The 20,157-nt window shown below is 46.8% G+C and overlaps 2 protein-coding genes across 2 annotated transcripts; one reads left to right on the top strand and one right to left on the bottom strand.

Moving 5' to 3' along the window:
- Positions 1-676: 676 nt before the first annotated feature.
- SFTA2 (surfactant associated 2) lies at positions 677-1,714 on the bottom strand. The gene is made up of 3 exons (XM_072831610.1): positions 1,350-1,714; positions 1,012-1,100; positions 677-865 (listed from the first exon to the last, which is right to left on the bottom strand). Exons 1-3 carry the CDS (start codon positions 1,408-1,410, stop codon positions 779-781), a joined length of 237 nt encoding a protein of 78 aa, XP_072687711.1. The 5' UTR covers positions 1,411-1,714; the 3' UTR covers positions 677-778.
- Positions 1,715-6,372: 4,658 nt separating this feature from the next.
- Positions 6,373-20,157, top strand: MUCL3 (mucin like 3). Its single transcript, XM_072833804.1, has 4 exons — positions 6,373-6,462; positions 7,247-8,410; positions 15,323-17,568; positions 18,056-20,157. The coding sequence occupies exons 2-4, from the start codon at positions 8,329-8,331 to the stop codon at positions 18,200-18,202; spliced, it is 2,475 nt and encodes an 824-aa protein (XP_072689905.1). The 5' UTR covers positions 6,373-6,462; positions 7,247-8,328; the 3' UTR covers positions 18,203-20,157.

The following is a 20,157-nucleotide window of genomic DNA, read 5'->3' as shown; positions in this document are numbered from 1 at the left end:
CCCCACCTGCCCTCCTCCCTACCTCTTATGCCAGGCTGGCCATCCCTTCACAGGTGGAACTTCTCATTTCCTACTGGAGCTGCCTCCCACCCCCACCTTCTACTCTAACTGACCTGTGTGGGGCCCTGGGTCAGGGGGACCCATGTCTGGGGACTGTTCTGTCCACATTTGTCTCTGGGCTCCTGAGCTCCCAGCCCTAAAGCTTAAGCAAAGAGAGATGAAATGAAAACCTTGCTTAAGCCTAGGCATTTGTCTCATGTCCGACCTGTCTGCTGCTAATAACTTTCCCCCTGTTAGCCTCAGGCTTCATCTGTAAAACTGGATAGTGACACCTATTATGCTACGTTCAAGATTGCTGCAAGCATCGAAATGGGAAAGCATCAAGCCTGGAACAATGTAGGGATTCAGCACAGGTTTCTTTCCTTTATTCCTAGGTGTTCTGAAGATCTCAGCTTGAAGTGTGTGTTCATGCACATGCGGATGTGAAATGTGGTGTGTGTGTCCCCAAACAGTTCAGAAAAGTTCCCCATATTCTTCCTAGACCTTTTACACTGGTGTTGAGGGAGAGTGTCCATCCCAGAAGCCCTCTGCTTAATAAGGGAGAGAGTCAGAGATTTTGGTGTCCAATTCCATTTTCCTGCCACCCCTCTGCTCATTAACCCACAAAGGCAAGTCATTGAATTCAGCATATTTACTACCACTCAGGGTTAGGGCAGCCCTCTTGTACTTCGGTGGCCAAATGCCTGGGCCAAGAGGGGGACACAGTTTTCGATGGTTCTTAGACTCTGCAGGTGACATGGTGTGGGGATCCTGCATGATGTAGGGTGATGTTGGTCCCTGATGAGAGGTTGAGGAGGAGGCAGAGCTGGGGGAGAGAAAGAGTTAGGGGGAAGGTGTAAGATGGCTCTCACTCATCCATTGGAGTTGGCCAGACCCAGAAAAGAGGCCCACACTGAGTCAGAAACACACTTCGAGTTCACAAGCCCTGTCTTTCCCCTCCCAAAGAATTACCTTCTCAAGCAATTCCAGGAAGCTGGAATTGTAGGAGAAATTTGCTAGAAAGGAGTCCTTTAGTTTCAGCTGCAAAGTCATTCCTGGCCCTAGGGATCCAAAAATAGAGCTTAGGGCCCAGTAATTAGGGCCAAATTCCCTCAGAGACATGGGCACCCCCTCCTTCCCTGCTTCCCCCTCCCCCAGTTCCTCTTCCCTGACAATGCCCTTCCAGACCTTAGCCCTGTCGGAGTGTAGCCCCAGACCAAGAGCTCGGGACCAAGAGCTCTGACCCTCTCACTCCCCTCTTTGGCCTTTTCCTGAGATGAGCACCCAGCATCAAGCCCTCTGGCCCTCACCTGTTGCCTGTGAGGTGCCCAGGAAAGTCAGGAAGAGGAAGAAGGACATCCCGGCCGCCATTGTGGCCACCTCGATTCTTGCTTCCCTGATGGACAGGAGAGATGTCCGAATCTCTGGCTGGCCTCTCCTTACCAGGCTTGCCTTCTACACTCTACTAAATTCTTAGCCCAGGTATTTGGGGGGAAATGGGAGAGGGAAGCTGGGTAACTGGATCTTCCAGTTCTCCCAATAAGGCTTTGAGGACCCAGAAGAGGGCCATTCACTGGGCTGTTGGGGAAAATAGAATTCGATCCCCTTTCCTCAGTCCTGTGCCCCATCCCTCCCCTATGCCTGGAGATTTGAAGGGGAGGGTGCCCAGTCCTACAGAGAGGGAAGTTAAGGAGGTGTCCTTCCTGGAGGCCTCTGGGCCCCACCCAGGCCTGGGCCTCTCCTTGCTCTTTAGGGATTAATTATTAACTGCAATTAATATCATCTTTCATGCCACCAAAGGCCTCAGGAATGTAGGCCCAAAGGGAGGGGTAGATTATACCAAGTTTCTCCCCAAACCCAGGTATCCTGCTCCCCCAGGCACAGTGGCTTTCTAGGTGAGAAATCTGCATAAGGGGGAACTTTCGTATTTTAATGTTTTGTTTTAGTTTTTCTAAAACATCCCATATACTCAGGTGGAGACACAAGTTTCATCAAATATCATTCTGCCCCCTGCCTTATACACAGTTGTCCTCCCAATCAACGGTTGTAGATGCAGGCATTATAAGCACGGATGTGGAGAGTTTGGAGCCCATTCGCTTTACCATCTTTCATTACAAATTATGAAACCAGGGCCCAGAGAGGGCATATGACTCACAAAGGTCACATAGTAAGTCAGTAGCAGAGAGATTAGAACCCATCCCTCATTATGCCAGACACAGGGACAAGCTCAACAGATTGACATGAGTCACGTAATCCCCCGGAACACACAAAAGCACATGTCCTTTGTCTTCCTATTTGCATGCTTATGTATTATCGCCCTCCTCCCTCAAAAACCAGTGGGCCCAAGCACAGAGGGACAGAAGCAGTGAGACCACTGGGCAAAGTCAGGGAAAGAAGCCAAAAACAAAAGCAAGGAAATGGAGGGACGGAAGGAGACATTGTCTACACCATACATATTAAGTGAGGCATTCAAGGACACCTAGACTTGCACAGGACAGCAAGTAGACAAGAATGGAAAGAATAAATGGACTGAAACACGAGCAGACACTGGAGGTATAAGCAGAGGATAGAAAGAAGGAGCACAGAGAGATGCTTTGGGACATCTGAGTCGTCGTCGTCTTCTTTTTTTTTTTTTTAAAGATTTTATTTATTTATTCATGAGAGACACACAGAGAGAGAGAGAGAGAGGCAGAGACACAGGCAGAGGGAGAAGCAGGCTCCATGTACCGGAAGCCCGACGTGGGACTCAATCCCAGGTCTCCAGGATCAGGCCCTGGGCTGAAGGCGGCGCTAAACCACTGAGCCACCCAGGCTGCCCCACATCTGAGTCTTCTTAAGAGGACAGTTGGGGGCACCGTTATGACTTTCCCAGCTGGTGCTCCAACTCTTTCTATATAGTCATGGATGGCACTGCTGTTTGTTAGGAACATTAGAACCATGATTTCCTTTAATGTTCCTTTGTAATGACCCTTTGAAGTCAGTAGTAGATCACCCCATTTTAAGGATGAAGAAGCAAAAAAAAAAAAAAAAGGGATGAAGAAGCAAAGATTTAGGTCACATGACTTGCTGGAGGTTGCACAGGTTGGGAGGACTGGATTTCAGTGCAGTGGATTTAGAGCAGTCTGGCTTCAGAGCTAGGTTCTGAACTTCTGCATTACATGGTTTCTGAACACAATTCCGGTCTTCTCTGGTGCTGCTCTTCTCCCCTTGCCCCTGCTCTGCCAACTGGATCAGAGATGGCTCAGGTGTTTACCCTGCCTGAGGTCTCCCAAAGGTCAGATGCAGGCCCCAGGCCTTGACATTCTCTACCTCCATCTAGCTCTCAAATTCTGCTTCCCCAAGGGACCTGCATATCCTCAACCCCAATGGTTGTACTTCTAGGAGCAAGAGGACTCTTCCCTTTGAGGAAGTTCTGGGCTGGAGATTGACTTGGGCACAGAAGACTGGTCCCAAGTCTGGAGAGAGCCTGAGGGCCAGGTAGGGGAGTCTTCAGCCTCTCTCACTCACTCTCCTTGTTGCTCAGTGTTTCCTGGGATCGGGCTGGGGTAGGTTAATCCCCCGGGGACAGCTTGGTGACCTCTTCTTGGGGACAGAGATCATGGGCCTGATGGAGGCCCCGATATACCTGGCTCACTTGAGACTTGAAATCAGACTCAGACTCTTTAAAGAGCCAGGGAGATGGACCTGGAAGGGCACACACCAACAGACACAGTGGATGCTGCACTCGTGCTGTTCCTCTGCGTGCAGGAACACCAACCTCTGGAAAGGGGTGTTGGCATGAAGATGTGGGCTCTGGACCCAGGGAGATGGTCAACTCTTCTAACCCCATTATTTCATTTTTCTTTTTCTTCCAACAGTTCAGCTGCTCATGGGGAAACACAGTACCTGCAGGCATCTTGACTACCTCTGAGAGTCCCTCAGGATGTTTTGTTTTAGTTGTTCTAAAACATCCCGTATACTCAGGTGGAGACACAAGTTTCTTTGCCAGTCTCCTAACTATTTTGGGGGATATCTCTGCTGGTCTCCCCACTGTCTCTGCCAGTCTCTCCACCATCTCTGGGAAGATCTCTGCCAGTCTCCCCACTGTGTTCACAAGTCTCCCTACCATCTCTGTTGCTCTCCCCACTGTCTCTGCCAGTCTCCCTACCGTCTCTAGGGAGATCTCTGACGGTCTCTGCACTATCTTTGTGTTTCTCACCAGGTTCTTCAACTTCTGGGCGTTTTCTCATTAGTCCTCAGACTTCAGATACGACCATTTCTGAGAGCACTGCGGTAACAGTCTCGGCTCCACCAGGTGATATTTCTGTTGCTCAATCCAGCTCTGAAGGGCTCTGTGGCTCGGGGCGGCGGCGGGGGGCCGGGGGTGGGGGGGCGGTGTTGTGCTTGGCCATGTGTAAGTTGACAGTTCCCCAGAACCTCACTGAAGCAGTGCTATGGCCTTGGTTGCTATACAAAGGCCCCCCCCTTCTGCATTTTAGTTTACAAATTTTTTCTCTTACAGTTAGTGTCTTTTGTATCCTACCTAAGACTTTTTTTGCCTACATCCAGATCATAAAAATATTCTCCTATGTATTCTCTGGAAGCTTTATTATTTAGGCTCTGAAATTTAAACCTATTAAATTAAATTAAAGCCTATTAAATTAAATTACATTATTAAGTTAAATTAAGCCTATGATCTATCTTCAATTAATTTCTGTGTATGGAGTGCAATAGAGGTTGGTTCATCTATTCCCTTACGGATAATTGGTTGCCCCAGAACCATTTATTTCAAAGACCCTCCCTCTCTGCCCGCCATCGAATTGTGTGAGTGCCTTTATCAAAAGTCCAGTGAGCATGCAGGTGTGGATCTATTTCCGGATTCTATTCCATCCTGTCTGTTATTATGTCAGTGCCACAGTACTACATGACTGCAATTCTGTAGCAAGTTTCAAGATCTGGTAGGATAAGACTTCTTTTTGTTTTCTTTTTTTTTTTAATTTTTATTTATTTATGATAGTCACACAGAGAGAGAGAGAGAGAGGCAGAGACACAGGCAGAGGGAGAAGCAGGCTCCATGCACCGGGAGCCCGACGTGGGATTCGATCCCGGGTCTCCAGGATCGCGCCCTGGGCCAAAGGCAGGCGCCAAACCGCTGCGCCACCCAGGGATCCCTGGATAAGACTTCTACTTCTCTTTTGCTTTAGGATTTCTTGGCCATTCTCAGTCTTCATTTTCATAGAATCAGTTCATCAACTTGTACCAACAACTTGCTAGGATTTTGACTGAGGGGGCACTGGACATAGTTTCTGCTTCTGCTCTTACTTTGATCTCTTCTGGCCTTCGAGGACCTGTCTCCCTCACAGCAGCCCCTGGAACTGCTCCCACTGTGCCTGGCCTTCCACACCCAGCCTGGCTATCTCCAGAGGTTCTACTTCCATAATAGCTGGAGTGGCCACCACGTGCTCTGAGCTCAGCCTCCAGACCAGTAAGTGCCCTTATTTGCATTGGATCATTTACCAGTAAAGATGTTGGTTGGGCCTATTCTCTCTTATTCTTCTGCAGCCAGTCCTGGCTCTGGGACAGGAATGCAGGGACAGGCATGAGTGCTTGCTTTCAACTGTGTTTTGAGCATGTCTGAGGATGTCCACAATTCTTAAAGGGGTTTTGGTATTCCCTCGAGCTTCTGGTCACACCAACAGCCAGATATTTGTTACCTGACTACTTCCTTAAAAAGTTTCCAACTTCCTTCCTCATGGCCTGATCTGTCTTTCTGGTGCAAGAAACATCCCCTCCAAGGATCCTGTTCCCCCTCCTCCCTCTGTTGCATCTTCTTCTCTCCTATGTTCCTATCAGAGGAGACATGGCCAGGCTCCCCCCAGGTAGCTGAGAGCAGGAAATGAGGGGAGAGCACACAGGGCAACAAGCTCTGGCTCCCCTTGATAGCTAGCATCAGGCCAGGGTGGTGGGAAGTACCAGAGTTCAGAAGGAGAGAGGCTTACCTGGATATCCTCATAGCAGACACATTGCTGATTGAGAGAGACATAGACAACAAAGCCAGAGGTATTGGAGGAAAGTTCAAAAAGATGGAAAGATGTGGATGTCAGCAAGGAGTTTAGAGACCAACAGAATGCATCCACAGCTGCTGGGGAAGAGGTGGCTGCAACTTGGAAGGAAGCCCTTAAAAAAACCCTCCATTGAGATTCTCTTTTCAAGATTATAGGAGAGAACTCCACAGAGAGTTGTGGTCTCTGAGTTGTATAGACATCAGAGTCCCAGAGGAAAAGAGAAGGAGGGCAATGGGAAGCTGGGGGGTGAGGTCTCAGCAGCCTTGGTCGCTATTCCTCTCTTCTTCAGGAGAAGAGTTCCATCCCAGACTGGGCCATCCTACTGATCACTCTCACTGTGATGACAGCAATGGTCAGCCTACCGCATGGTGTCAAGAAGGTGAGTGAAGCTGTGGCCCAAATGTGTGGGTCCCAAAGGCCAGTGGGGCTGGGACCTGGCATTCCAGGACTTTGAGAAGAACAAGAGTTCAAGGGAGGAGGATGACAGCTTGTCACACTTTGGGAGAGGTGAGGGGGGATAAGGGAACCTTGTCTGGGTGGCTAAAACACTGACCAGGCAGGGATGAGGACTTGGGGCCACCGAAAGAGAGGCTGGGAAGGGCTGGAGGCTGCCACGGAGACACTAAATTCAACTCTAGGTAGTGCAGATCTGTCTGCTCTCTGGATCACATTAACCTGGGTGTTGAATCCTAGCTCTACCAATATAGCTGTGACCTTGTGCCATCTTGCAGGGTGCATTGCCTGGGAGGCAGGCTGCCCAGTTCTGAGGAGTCAGTCTTTGGCCTGATGCCATGGAGCCTCATCAATTTCCCATTAATTGCATTAATGAGCAGGTGACCTGTTCTCTTCTCACTCATTCCATTCTGCCTAGGGCTTAGGGACAAATCATACCAAATGACGAGAGAAATTCAGATGTCTAGTCCTCAGATCTGCCATGAGCCTCACTGCCCTGAGGCCCAGTAGATCTTGACCCTCTCCCCTCTCTCTGCCTGCTGTACTTCCTCCAGAAAGGCGTTAGGCCATCCAGGCACCCACTGCATACAGCGCAATAGTTGACTACTTACTGATTGTCTACTGTGTACCAAGCACTGTTTCAGGTGATAGGGAAGCAGCAGTGATCAGGGCAAAGACCTTGCCTACAGGGTGCTTACTTTACATGACAGGAGACCCACTGCAAACAAATGAAGCAAGTCATAGAGGGGTGATGACTTGGACACCTGGACCTATGGCTTTCCCTCTCCTTGATCTTGGTAGTTTGTCCACCACTGCAACTCCAGCCTCAGAGACTGTCATTTGGGACTCCAGTGAATGAAGTTTGACAGTCTTCTGAACTAATGCTTGCTTTAGGCAAGAAATCAAGAGGAAGGAAAGAGGGAGACTCCAGGAGATCCTAGAAATGAGATGCATTTCTATAGGGGTAGATGGTGGCTTGGAGGCAAAGAGATGGCTGCTGGGCTGATGTGGGAGGGGGAAAGGAGAGGTAGGCTGAAGTCAGAGCCCCTGCTCACCAAGCATCTCCACCAAAGATAAATCTCAACCTCTGTGTCCTGTCTGCATCCTTGGTGAAGTGTGTGATGTCATATCCTGGGCTTCTTTATCTGTCTTGTTACTTGTCTCTCACTGTCTCCACTGCTTCCACATCTTATTGTGTCATCTCTGAACATCTAGAAGCATCTGTCTCTGCAGTAGTGGGTCACGTGAGGGCTTTCCTCTTTGCTCTTTCACCTGATACTCATGGACAGCTCCACCCAGGGAAAAAAGAGTGACCATGTATGAGTAAGGGGTGTGGAGAGCCAGGCTGACGTGAGAGAGGTGGGAGGGCAAATGTGAAGCTGGAGAAGAAGCAGGATTTGGATCTCCTCCCAGAACCTGAGCACCCAGTGATCCCCTCTGTCCCACTCATCAAAGCTCAGTCCCTCTAGAGCCAAGCCATTTGCTTTCTACCTCCTCAGAGCCCTGGAGGCCGCCCCTACCCAGTCCCCTCTCCCTTCACGGGGCTGGGTCAAGAGTCTGCCCCCTCTGTGTCCCTTTTCCCAGATCCCACCCATTCAGCAGGCACCCAGATGCTTGGCTCCATGACGCAGCAGCTGCGGTCTCCCGTTATCAGGGCACCCCTGTGGGGTGGGGTGGTTCCATTTGTTTAAGGTTTAGGCTGAGGAGCCCCAGCCCCCATGACGTCAAATATGGACCCATATAAGCTGAGGGGACCCCAGCCCATGGTCCCAAGCAGCTGTCCAACTCCAACATGGCCCAGGCAGCCCTCTGCATCCGCTCCACCTTCGGCCTCCAGTGCTACCTCCTCTTCCTTCTAGGTTCTTGGGAGTCAGGTAAGTTGCCTTTAGAGGCAAATGGGTCACCATAATACAGGGAGACAGAAGACAGAGAGGGATTATTTCTTAGAAGAAATAGGGTTGAATGAACAATCATAGAAATGAACAACAGGTGAATGTGTGATGGGAAGGGGTATGGGTACAGGGTTGTTGCAAAAATTGCCTAGGGTGTTCATTGCTCAAATTTGCTGGCTAACGGGCAGGTAGAAGATGAAACCCAGCCTGTGCTCTGCTTCTCAAGACATGGCCTGAAAGCCTGCCTCCACCCAGAAAGGGGCTTCTTCCAGTTTACATAAAGACACTGTACAGGCTGGCAGTCCTGGGTAGATAGCAGTGGGGACCTGACATTCGCTGAGCATCTGCTATGTGCAAGAAACTCACAGGTGCTCACAATACTTCATCTCATTTGATCTCCTCAAATCCCCTGAGGTGATTAATAATATCCCACTTGATAGTGAGGAGAGTGTGACCTAGAGAGATAAAGGGACTTGTCCAAAGTCGTGCAGCTAGAGGGTAGTGAACAAGGAGTCTGACACTCCACACTGCCTGCTGCCCTCAAGAGGCACAGGGTGCATTTCTTTCCAGAAGCCTTGCTCTATGCTGACCTTGGTTCTACTCTGAAGTCTGGCCCATTTAACTATTCTGTACTTCCTCACACCTGGCTAATGCCAATAGATGATGCTTACTGAGCACTTCCTGTGTGGTAGTAGGCATTATTCTAGGCACTTCATCCACATTCATTTATTTAATCCAATAGCAGCTCCATAAGGCATGTATGGTTTTGTCCCCCTACAAATAGTTGAGAAACAACCCAGGGCTTTGGTGAAAAAATGTATATGGAAAAGTTTAGAGGATCCCTGGGTGGCTCAGCAGTTAAGCGTCTACCTTTGGCCCAGGGCGTGATCCTGGAGTCCCGGGATGGAGTCCCACATCAGGCTCCCTGCATGGAGCCTGCTTCTCCCTCTGCCTGTGTCTCTGCCTCTCTATCTCTCTTTTTCTCTCATGAATAAATAAATAAAATCTTTAAAAAAAGAAAGAAAAATTTAATGAGCAAAACAGAGCCTACAAGTTAAATCATCAAATTAGTTCACTTAGTTAAGAAAGAGTTCTGTGACTGACCCCAGGGAGTGGAGAGGCCAACACAGGGGCAGCTTGGAGGGGACCTGGATGATTCAAAGAAGGGTCTTCATAAGGGAGACACACACAAATAGATTCAGAAAAACTAAGTACTGGATACCGTTATCCATGGCAATGATGTTGATGATTGCAAGCCAGGGCCCAGAAAGTTGTGAGTCTGGATGCTCCAGATAATATTCGGGGCAGGGCAGGTAGAAGGTGCTTCTTCTAATAGTGTTTGACTGAGGGTGATATTGGAGGAAGTTTCTCCTTCCCTGAGCTCAGGTCACATTGGGGCTCAGCTCAGATAGGGGTGTGGGGACCAAACATATGGTGGATGGTAGGGCTGAGAAATCTTCAAGCTGCCTCTGCTAGGTCTTAGTGGTCCCTTCTATTTGTGCCCTGACTTGATGTCCTTCCCCTACCTCAAGGGTCTGGGGACAGAGGCACCAGAGCCATCCTCAGCCCCCCAATCTTCAGGCTTCCTGTCAGGCTGCTATCCCACCTGCTGCTCTCCAACACCTTCCTTTGTGCTGCTGCACAGGAAGAGGAATCTACTCATGCCCAGAGTAGAAGGGCATGAGTCATGAATCAACTCCATACACATTCACTTTTTTTTAATATATTTTTTAAAGATTTTATTTATTTATTCATAGAGACAGAGAGAGAGAGGCAGAGACACAAGCAGGCACCATACAGAGACCTGATGTGGGACTCGATCCCGGGTCTCCAGGATCACGCCCTGGGCTGCAGGCGGCACTAAACCGCTGCGCCACTGGGGCTGCCCCACACATTCACTTTTGAGGGAGATTTGCTCTAGGGCACAGACAGGTACAGGGAAGACTTGAGATCCAAATTCCAGTCCAGGAGATTCTGGACTCTCTGCATGTTGCCTGGGTGGGAGGGAGGGGAGGGCTGAGGGAAGGGCCATGGCAGTGGACGCTCAGATCCTGTAGAGAAGAGCAAGTGGATGATAGGTCAGGAGGGCTTGAGACTGGGATAAGGCTGGGATGGGGTCAAGTTGGAGCTGGAATGTGGGTCCCACTGGGCACATGACTATGTCCAGCAGGGAGTAAGGCCAGGGTAGAGAGAGGAGGGGTGACTGGGTTGCATATAGACCATTAGCCCACAGTTCTGGACCTTCTCTCCCATTTATCCACAGGACTAGTCAATACCCAGACTCAGATAACTGAATCTTAGAACCCCAGGGTCTGCAGTCATAGAACCAGAGGTGCAGAAACTAGATTAAATTATCTCTGAGGGGAGCACAAATGGGGCTGAGGTCTTGGAGAGAATCTAAAAAGGTTGTTTTCCTACACTAAATGTTATTTAGTTTAGGACGCCTGGGTGGCTCCGTGGTTGAGCGTCGGCCTTTAGCTCAGGTCATGATCCTGGGGTCCCACAACAGGCTCTTAGTGGGGAGCCTACTTCTCCCTCTGCCTGTGTCTCTGCCTTTGTGTATGTCTGTGTGTCTCTCATGAATAAATAAATGAGATCTTTAAAAATAAATAAATAAATGTTACTTGGTTTAATTTATATGACAGAAATAATATATGCTCACTATAGAAACTGGAAAATTGAAAAAATGAGAAAGAAAAATAAAATCTCTCCTAATACCCTCCAGTTCCCCACTCAGGCAACCATTTGAGTATATTTCTCTTTACTCTTTTTGCTCTGAGTTTTAGGTCACATAATGAGCTTATGCTCTATAGACATTTCAAGCATTTATCCATATTATTACATATGAAGTAAGCCATTTTTTTAGGGACAGGACACCAAGAAACATTAGATATCCTCTTTTGGGCAAGGCTGCTCTGATAGAGACCCTGTATCATGAGTCACCTACCTGGATATCCACCGTCTTTTCAAATAATATAATGAAACAGATTGAACAGACCTTTGGAATTGCACAGTTTTGATGCTGTGGGATTTGTTTTCATTCTCTCTCTCTCTCTCTCTTTTTTGGTATATTTTTTTATTGGAGTTCGATTTACCAACATATAGCATAACATCCAGTGCTCATCCCGTCAAGTGCCCCCCTCAGTGCCCGTCCCCCAGTCACCCAATCCCCCCGTCCATCTCCCTTTCTACTACCCCTTGTTCATTTCCCAGAGTTAGGAGTCTCTCATGTTCTGTCACCCTCACTGATATTTCCCACTCATTTTCTCTCCTTTCCCCTTTATTCCCTTTCACTATTTTTTATATTCCCCAAATGAATGAGACCATATAATGTTTGTCCTTCTCCAATTGACTTACTTCACTCAGCATCATACATACCCTCTAGTTCCATCCACGTCGAAGCAAATGGTGGGTATTTGTCGTTTCCAATGGCTGAGGAATATTCCATTGTATACATAGACCACAGCTTCTTTATCCATTCATCTTTCGATGGACACTGAGGCTCCTTCCACAGTTCATTCTTTAATCCAGGCTGAGCATCCACCTCCAGTATCTTGTGCTAAAGCCAGATTTTCCTGTGCCTATCAGTGACCAAAAAAAGTTATTTTCAGACCATTATTGTGGTCAGTGAAATGAATATCTCATGGTGAAAACTTCCTAGGGAACTAAAACTGCTACTAGATAGATCTACTGGGGAGAAGAGATAGTCACCTCATGGTTGGGGGCGGGGAGTATTAGTCACTGATTTGCCTTATGGTTAAGCTCAGAACCAAGGAATTGTTTGAGTTTTGATTCCAGATTTTATAATCGATGGTTCAACAATTGTGTGATGTAGGTCTGGAATTTTAAGATCTAGTTATCTGAGTCTAGTTATTGACTATGTGGCACCTGGGGTTATATGACAACCAATATCCCAGAACCGGTATGCTTCAGGACTTCTTTTAATATCTCAGGGGCTCAATCATTTCACATGACAAAAATTACCCTTTGGTTTTCCAAACTTTGGAGGTCACAGTTATGTTTGCTTTTTTTTTTTTTAACTTAAATGTGCATAGGAAAGGTTGTTTCTGAAGAGTTTTCATCAGTCTTAAAATATTCTGTCAATCACCTATTCAACAAATATGTATAAAGTGCTTCCTTTAGGCTGGGGACCTAGCAATGAATAAAACAAATATAAATCCCTGCCATTGTAGGAAGTATTCATTATGTACTAGAGAATGATGAGTGTCACACTGATAAAACACAGCAAGGAGAAGTGGCCCAGGAATGTGGGCTGCCTTTTGGAAGAGGTGGTCAAGGCAGGCCTCAGGGGCATATGGTCAGGAGAGATAGCAGGGGCTGCAGAAGATCACGGGATCAGGCTCCCCTTACCAGGAGAAAAGGGCAAAGTATGAGACTGTTTCAAAGACTACAATTTGGATTCAAGAAACACTTTAAAGAATCGTCTATGCTCAAGCTGATGTAGTCGACATCATTGTCATTTACAGTTAAGGACGTGGAGTTCATGAATATTTAAGTGACCTAAGCAAGGATGCAAATCTGGTGAGGGACAAAGCCTAAACTCTAATCCTGTCCTCTGATTCTTTAAGACCAGTGGAATTTGCCACTGTGCTGCTACTGCTCATTTATTCACTCTATGGATATTTATTCATCCCTTATCACATTTAAAAGCATCTGGGATGGGGATGCATGGGTGGCTCAGTCAGTTAAACAACCAACTCTTGATTTCAGCTCAGTGCATGATCAGAGAGAGGGTCATGAGACTGAGCCCTGTGTGTGCTGAGTGTAGAGCTTCATGCTGACTGTGGAGCCTGCTTCAGATTCTCTCTCTCCCTCTCTCCTCACCCAACTCTCTCTAACATAAATAAATAAAAAATAAAAGCATCTGAGGTTTAGTGAGAAGACTGACTTTTCCAACTATTTAATCTCTTTGAACTTCCTTTCCTTATCTATAAAACTATAAGGTCATATACTTGTCCTTATAGGTTTGTGGTGAAGATTAAATAAACAAATATAGAAACAGCATTCTTTAGGGGTTCCACAGATGCCAGTGTTCTTCCTTTCCCAACAGTTGGGCTGACCTATAGTTTGTATAATATAGTCTTAACCAGTCTGGGCCTGGGGACCCAGGACTTTGGCTCAACTTCTTACTTGGGGGATGTCCTTGGGGAGATTACTCAACCTCTCTGAATCTTGTATACTTATCTATAAAAAGGGAAGAATAGTGAATAGTTCTCAACTTCAAAGGGCTGTTTTCAGAAGCAAATGAGTTAATACATGTCCTCATTCATATGACCTGCCTGTCTCACAGTAAGTATGCAAGAGAGGTTGGCCATGGCTATAGCTATGGAGTTGTGTGCAAGGCACCATTCTTCCAGTGTAAAACTTGAAACTCAATTTTCTTGGCTGTAAAATAGGGAGACTGATAGCTTCAAAGGCACCTTTTGGGAGGTTGTGAGATCAGTCACTCTAGAAGAAAATCCAGAAATGTCTATGAGGCAAATCAGAATCAGAATGTCTATGAGGCAACCACCTGAGATCTTGGCCCAGAGAATGTGGCCAATGAACAGCAGCTATAACTGGGATTGTTGCTGAGGGAATCAAAGAATAGAACTAACACAGTAGAGTAAGAGCCTGATAATTCAGTCCTCCTTTATCTCCCTAACATTGAATCCCTTCAGAGACTTGGGCTTCTGTAGTACCCTCACCCTCTTCTTTTCCCTCCTATATTTCTTTCAAGGGGTTCCCCAGCCTCCTACTCTCTTTGGCAGCAGGGAGGTGGGTGGATCATGGTTTTCTGTGATTGGGAATGGGTCCAGGTTCTGGTTTCCACCTTGAGCTAACAGAGACTGGAAATCTCAGTTATGTAACAACAGTCTCTCACTCTTTGGCGATCTCCTGGCTAGGTATCAGAGACATCTCCTCTGTCCCCATTGGTTGTTTTTCCACATAATTAAGGCCCATATCTGTTCACTGATAGAAGTGTTTTCTCTCACACCCTGTCCTTAAATATAGTCAGTCCCTTCCAGAATTCAGCTGCCTCATTCACTCCTCTCAAGACCCCCAAGCAGATATCTTTTTCTCTTAGGAGGGTGATCTTTATTCCAGATGGCATTAGGTATGTGAAGGGCTGGGGGGAACCATAGGGATTGAGTCATCTCATTTACTTCTCTGCATTCAGACCAAACTTTAACACCAAAATGAAAATTTCCCATCTCCCTCCTATACCCACCCTCCATCTCACTTCTTATCTTTCTCTCATTCACCATCTGTATCTACTTATTAATACCCATGGGAAGCTCTGCCAGAAATCTTACTCAGTCTCTCACAGTTACATTTGGGATGGAGCTGGAATGTTAAGGAAAGATGGAAATTCTGATATTTGCTCTTTCCTCTCAGCTCTGTAATGTAAAGGGAACTCCATTCCATAAGTATATAAATTCTAAAGGAGCATTTGTGGAGCAAAATGACAGTTAATACCTGATCTCAAAATCTTATGATTTGATAGGCAGGGCAGGAGGTAGAGGTTGATAGGCACACAAATAACTGTAATGTGAAGTTGAAAGTAGCAGGAAAGGGTATTAACAAAGAATTTTTTGAGCACTCAGATGAAGCTAGATCATATGTGCTTGGAGGGATCTGGAAAGATGCCAGAAAACCAGAAAGGTCTGAAATTGAGAACTGAAGAGTAGAGGTGGCATTTTTGCTGAAGGCACCACCTGAACAAAGGTCCAGAGACTAGAGGAGACAGTGGGGATTATATATCATAGTATTATGAGGATACTGGCTGGGAGATATACCTAAGGTAATAAAGGGATCCTTAGAGATAGAGGTGGGCAGAGAAGCAAGAAAGAACATAATGGAAGTTTCTTATTTGCTTTTCTTGCTTCACAGGTGCTACCGCATTTCGAGAACTTCAGAAAACTGGTGTTTCCCCAGCATCTGATCATTTGTTACCTCCTACTTCAGGCCTTGTTTATAGTACACTCTCTGATTATACTGCTCTTCATTTAGGCCACAACCCTCTAGACCTCACTAAATCTACAGAAATCCATAAGCGAAAAAGTCATTGCAATACTACACACCATATCAAGCCAACTTACAAACCGATAGATAACCCTCAAAATTCTACAAGTGATTATGAAGTTTCTCCTTCTTCTGAAAAAAAACCCAGCAATCAAGGAAAAAACCCAAATATCCAGAATAGACGCCCTATTGATCCTAATGACTCTACTAACACACATAAAGGACTGTCTGGTGCAAAATATTCAACCCTAGCACCCAAGAGAAAACCATTTTGCAATAAGCCCAATGTAAGCAAAATAGGTACAGGAAACATACATAAAACTGCAACATCGTTTGGAAACACCATCACTACTTTAGACAGTAAAAGCACTACTTCACACAAGACCATAATTCCTGTCCACACCTCAGTCAATACAGAGATCAACAAAATACCTACATCTTCCTCAGGCAAAAGCACAGCAGTCACAAAGTCTACAAGAATCCCAGAAAGGTCAGAAGGAGCTGAAGATGGTAAAATAGTTGCTAGTTCCGGAACTACGGTTGCCTCAGGCAAGACTGTGAGGAAGACTACAGAACACATAAACAGGATCACATCACCCATTGAAAAGATTACACAAATACTAACAACACTTACAGAACACAAACAAAGGACTGCGTCAGCTCATATAAATACCACAAGATCACTAGAAAGCCCACTGGGACATGGGAAAGAGGCCCCATTGGCTAATAAGACAACCCCAAGAATCCAAGCAGAGTCTACAAAACATGGAGAAGAGACTAAATCAGCCAATGGGAAGACCACAACAACCCAAGAAAAGTCCAAGAAACATGGACAGAACACCACTCCAGCCAGCAGTAAGACAATGAAAGCCCCAGAAGATCCCAAATACCATGGAAAGAAGACCACAAGAGCCCTAGAAGGGCCCAAGGATGATGGAAAGAAGACCACTCCAGCCAACACTACGAGAGCCCTTGGAGGACTAAAGAATCCTAGGGAGAAGACCACCACCGTCAGCGGGAAGACCACCAGTACCGCAGAAGGGGCCCCAGACCATGGAAGGAAGACCGCTGCAGCGAGTGGGAAGACCACGAGAGCCCTGGGAGGACTCAAGAATCCTGGGGAGAAGACCACCACAGTCATTGGGAAGACCACCAGTACCGCAGAAGGGCCCCCAGACCATGGAAGGAAGACCGCTGCAGCGAGTGGGAAGACCACGAGAGCCCTGGGAGGACTCAAGAATCCTGGGGAGAAGACCACCACAGTCATTGGGAAGACCACCAGTACCGCAGAAGGGCCCCCAGACCATGGAAGGAAGACCGCTGCAGCGAGCGGGAAGACCACGAGAGCCCTGGGAGGACTCAAGAATCCTGGGGAGAAGACCACCACCGTCAGCGGGAAGACCACCAGTACCGCAGAAGGGCCCCCAGACCATGGAAGGAAGACCGCTGCAGCGAGCGGGAAGACCACGAGAGCCCTGGGAGGACTCAAGAATCCTGGGGAGAAGACCACCACAGTCATTGGGAAGACCACCAGTACCGCAGAAGGGCCCCCAGACCATGGAAGGAAGACCGCTGCAGCGAGTGGGAAGACCACGAGAGCCCTGGGAGGACTCAAGAATCCTGGGGAGAAGACCACCACAGTCATTGGGAAGACCACCAGTACCGCAGAAGGGCCCCCAGACCATGGAAGGAAGACCGCTGCAGCGAGCGGGAAGACCACGAGAGCCCTGGGAGGACTCAAGAATCCTGGGGAGAAGACCACCACCGTCAGCGGGAAGACCACCAGTACCGCAGAAGGGCCCCCAGACCATGGAAGGAAGACCGCTGCAGCGAGCGGGAAGACCACGAGAGCCCTGGGAGGACTCAAGAATCCTGGGGAGAAGACCACCACCGTCAGCGGGAAGACCACCAGTACCTCTCACATGAAGCTGAGTTCCACCATGTCAGAGATCCCAGACAATGAAAGCCATCCATATCAGAATGAAGATGGCTCACACAGAGGTGTTCATGCTGGAGGAAGGAGGGAGAATGATTCATTCCCTGCCTGGGCCATAGTTATTGTGATCCTGGTGGCTGTGATTCTCTTCCTGATGTTCCTTAGCCTTATCTTCTTGGTAAGGGACAGGGATGCTACAAGGAAGTGAATCTATCAGATAGGAAGTTGATGAGAGATTATGGATCTGAACCAGCGGGTGTAATAAGCTCAGAAAAAGAGACATTGTGGTGTTGAGGGGATGGTAATATAGGGGTAGTGGTGGCGAAAACGATGGGGAAAGACAGTGATGCATGGGGCATGAATAGTGGCATGAGAATAAAGGATGTAGAATAGGGAAAAACTGTGTATTGGTGATAGAATCTGGGATGTGAGAATAGGGGATATAAAGGTAAGGAAAATTGGACAGAAGAGGGAATTGGAGATGAAATCTGGAGCTTAGCCCATGGGATCTGGGGCTGGAATAAGGATCAAGGTTTGGATGGAATCTTGGGAAAGGAGGAAGCTAAAGGTCGAGGATCAGGAATAATAGAATCAAAGGGTTGTGGGTGTGGAGGAAGCAAGTGACATAGCAGATGGAGCCCATTTCTCCTTTCTCCTAATCACAGGTCTCCTATATGACAAAAACACGCCAGGCACTGATCCAGAACAAGGAGGACAATGACCCAGAAGATGATGGAGGCCCTAACTCCTACCCAGTCCACCTGATGGAGCAGCAGACTCTTGGCATGGGCCAGATCACTTCCCCACGGTGATCTCTCAGAAAGTGCCCAGCTCTTCCATGCTCTTCCATGAGGAGTTAGACTCACCGTTTGTAATTCCTAGACTCCGGGAAGGGCAAAGTATGGAAAGTTAACGGCATTCACCCTTCATCTGCTGTGTTCTTATTGAAACTGGTCTAGGGATGAGATGATAAGCAAGAAGATGTGAGTCTGGGAGATATAAAAGAAGGAATGAATAATATGAGCATGTGTAGAAGATGATGGTTTCAGAATGAAAAGCTGTTTGATGGACATATGGGATGGGCACCAAAATAGGACACCAAGTCTTGGGAAGAGCAGCATAGCTAAAGGAAGTTTGGGGGCAATGCCCCAGATCTGACTGGAAGTTGGGTTTCAGGACCAATCTATATTTCCATCTACTATTACTCAGACTGTGTGTGTAGTAAGCAGACTTGTCTTTCAGTTCCCAGGACACTTAATCCCCTCCTTTTTAAAATGAATAAGTAAAAAAAAAAAGTAAAAAAAAAAAATAAAATGAATAAGTAAGATCTGAGAAAAAAAGAGGACTTATTTCTTTTTATCTTTTTTTTTTTAATTTAAATTCAATTTGCCAACCTATAACACCCAGTGCTCATCCCATCAAGTGCCTAAGTGGACTTATTTCCTTCACCATCTTCCATACCTGGGAGAAAGGAAAAATCCAGAAAATATCATAAATATCTCTCATCTAGATAATTCTTCCCTCATCCCCCTGAATCCTTTTGCTTTTCTAAATGTCTACAGTAGGCATCTTGCCTGTTTGGCTTGATGGGTTGTAGTGGCATGCAGGGAGGGATTTTTGTTTGGCCTACAGTCTTACCCATTTATCCCCATCAGGACTTCCATGATGGTGTTCCCCACTCATCATTTATTTTCCTATTTGTTTTACCAAAAGCCAGTCCAGGCTTTTCCCTTTCCCTTTTCACCTTCTCCATTGCCCCCATTCTCTCTCTTCCTCACACAGTCACCCCAGATTCTGATTTTCCTCTTTGTAGGTATCTCATCTGGATTTTCTCTCCTACTCATTAAAGCCCTTTTACCTATTAGTGTTTGGCAGAGGGGGAAAGAATAGACAGATAATAGAGAGCTTCCTATTTATTGGTCTTTTTATAATAAGGTATAAAATATTTGTAAAGTAAGGACATCATAATTTCTGGACTATCAGTTGGGAGAAGTCCTGACTGGTGTTCCTGACTCTGGCTGTGACCTTACAGATGATCTTAAGCAGGAGGGGCTAGAGAACAGGAATTCTTTAGAGGGTCATGGAAGAGGAGGCTGAATTTCTATTGCTTCTAAGACGAGTCACTCCTGAGTTCCTGCTGGGCTTAATTGCATGGTGACAAAACAGGGAGAAAATGTGTTAATTAATTAGCAAGTATTTCTAAGCACCTATTATAAATTCTGTTGAGGATTGTAAAGAAGTATAAGACAAGGTTGCCAATCAGGATACTAATATAGGAAAATTAAAATTAAATACATAATAAGAGACATCACAAGGCAATACTACACAGAATAAAACAGCACTCTAATGAATTAAACCCGATATTTATGGGCAACTACTATATCCCAAGTTTATGTTAGGACACTAGCCCTGCTCTAAAACCATTCCATGCCCAAATGTCAGTCCCAGCAGAACCATCGCTCATCATCCACGTAGCCTTGGCTCTCACTTATACCAAAGGAGGATCAGCAACCTCCCTGACCAGAAAGACATTTCAGTTTGCCACAGGCCTTCCAGTTTGAACTTCATTTGGAATCAAAACATAGTGGTTGGGATGCCTGGGTAGCTCAGTGGTTGAGCATCTGCCTTGGGCTCAGGGCATGATCCCGGGAAGGGGATCGAATCCCACATTGGGCTCCCTGCATGGAGCCTGCTTCTCCCTCTGCCTCTGTCTCTACCTCTCTTTGTGTGTCTCTCATAAATACAATAAAAACTTTTTTAAAATGCA

The sequence above is a fragment of the Canis lupus genome, chromosome 7 (genome assembly GCF_048164855.1).
Source record: "Canis lupus baileyi chromosome 7, mCanLup2.hap1, whole genome shotgun sequence".
In the NCBI taxonomy this organism is placed as follows: Eukaryota; Metazoa; Chordata; class Mammalia; order Carnivora; family Canidae; genus Canis; species Canis lupus.
The sequence above is the reverse complement of the archived record's forward strand: the minus strand, read 5'-3'. Positions and strand labels throughout refer to the sequence as shown.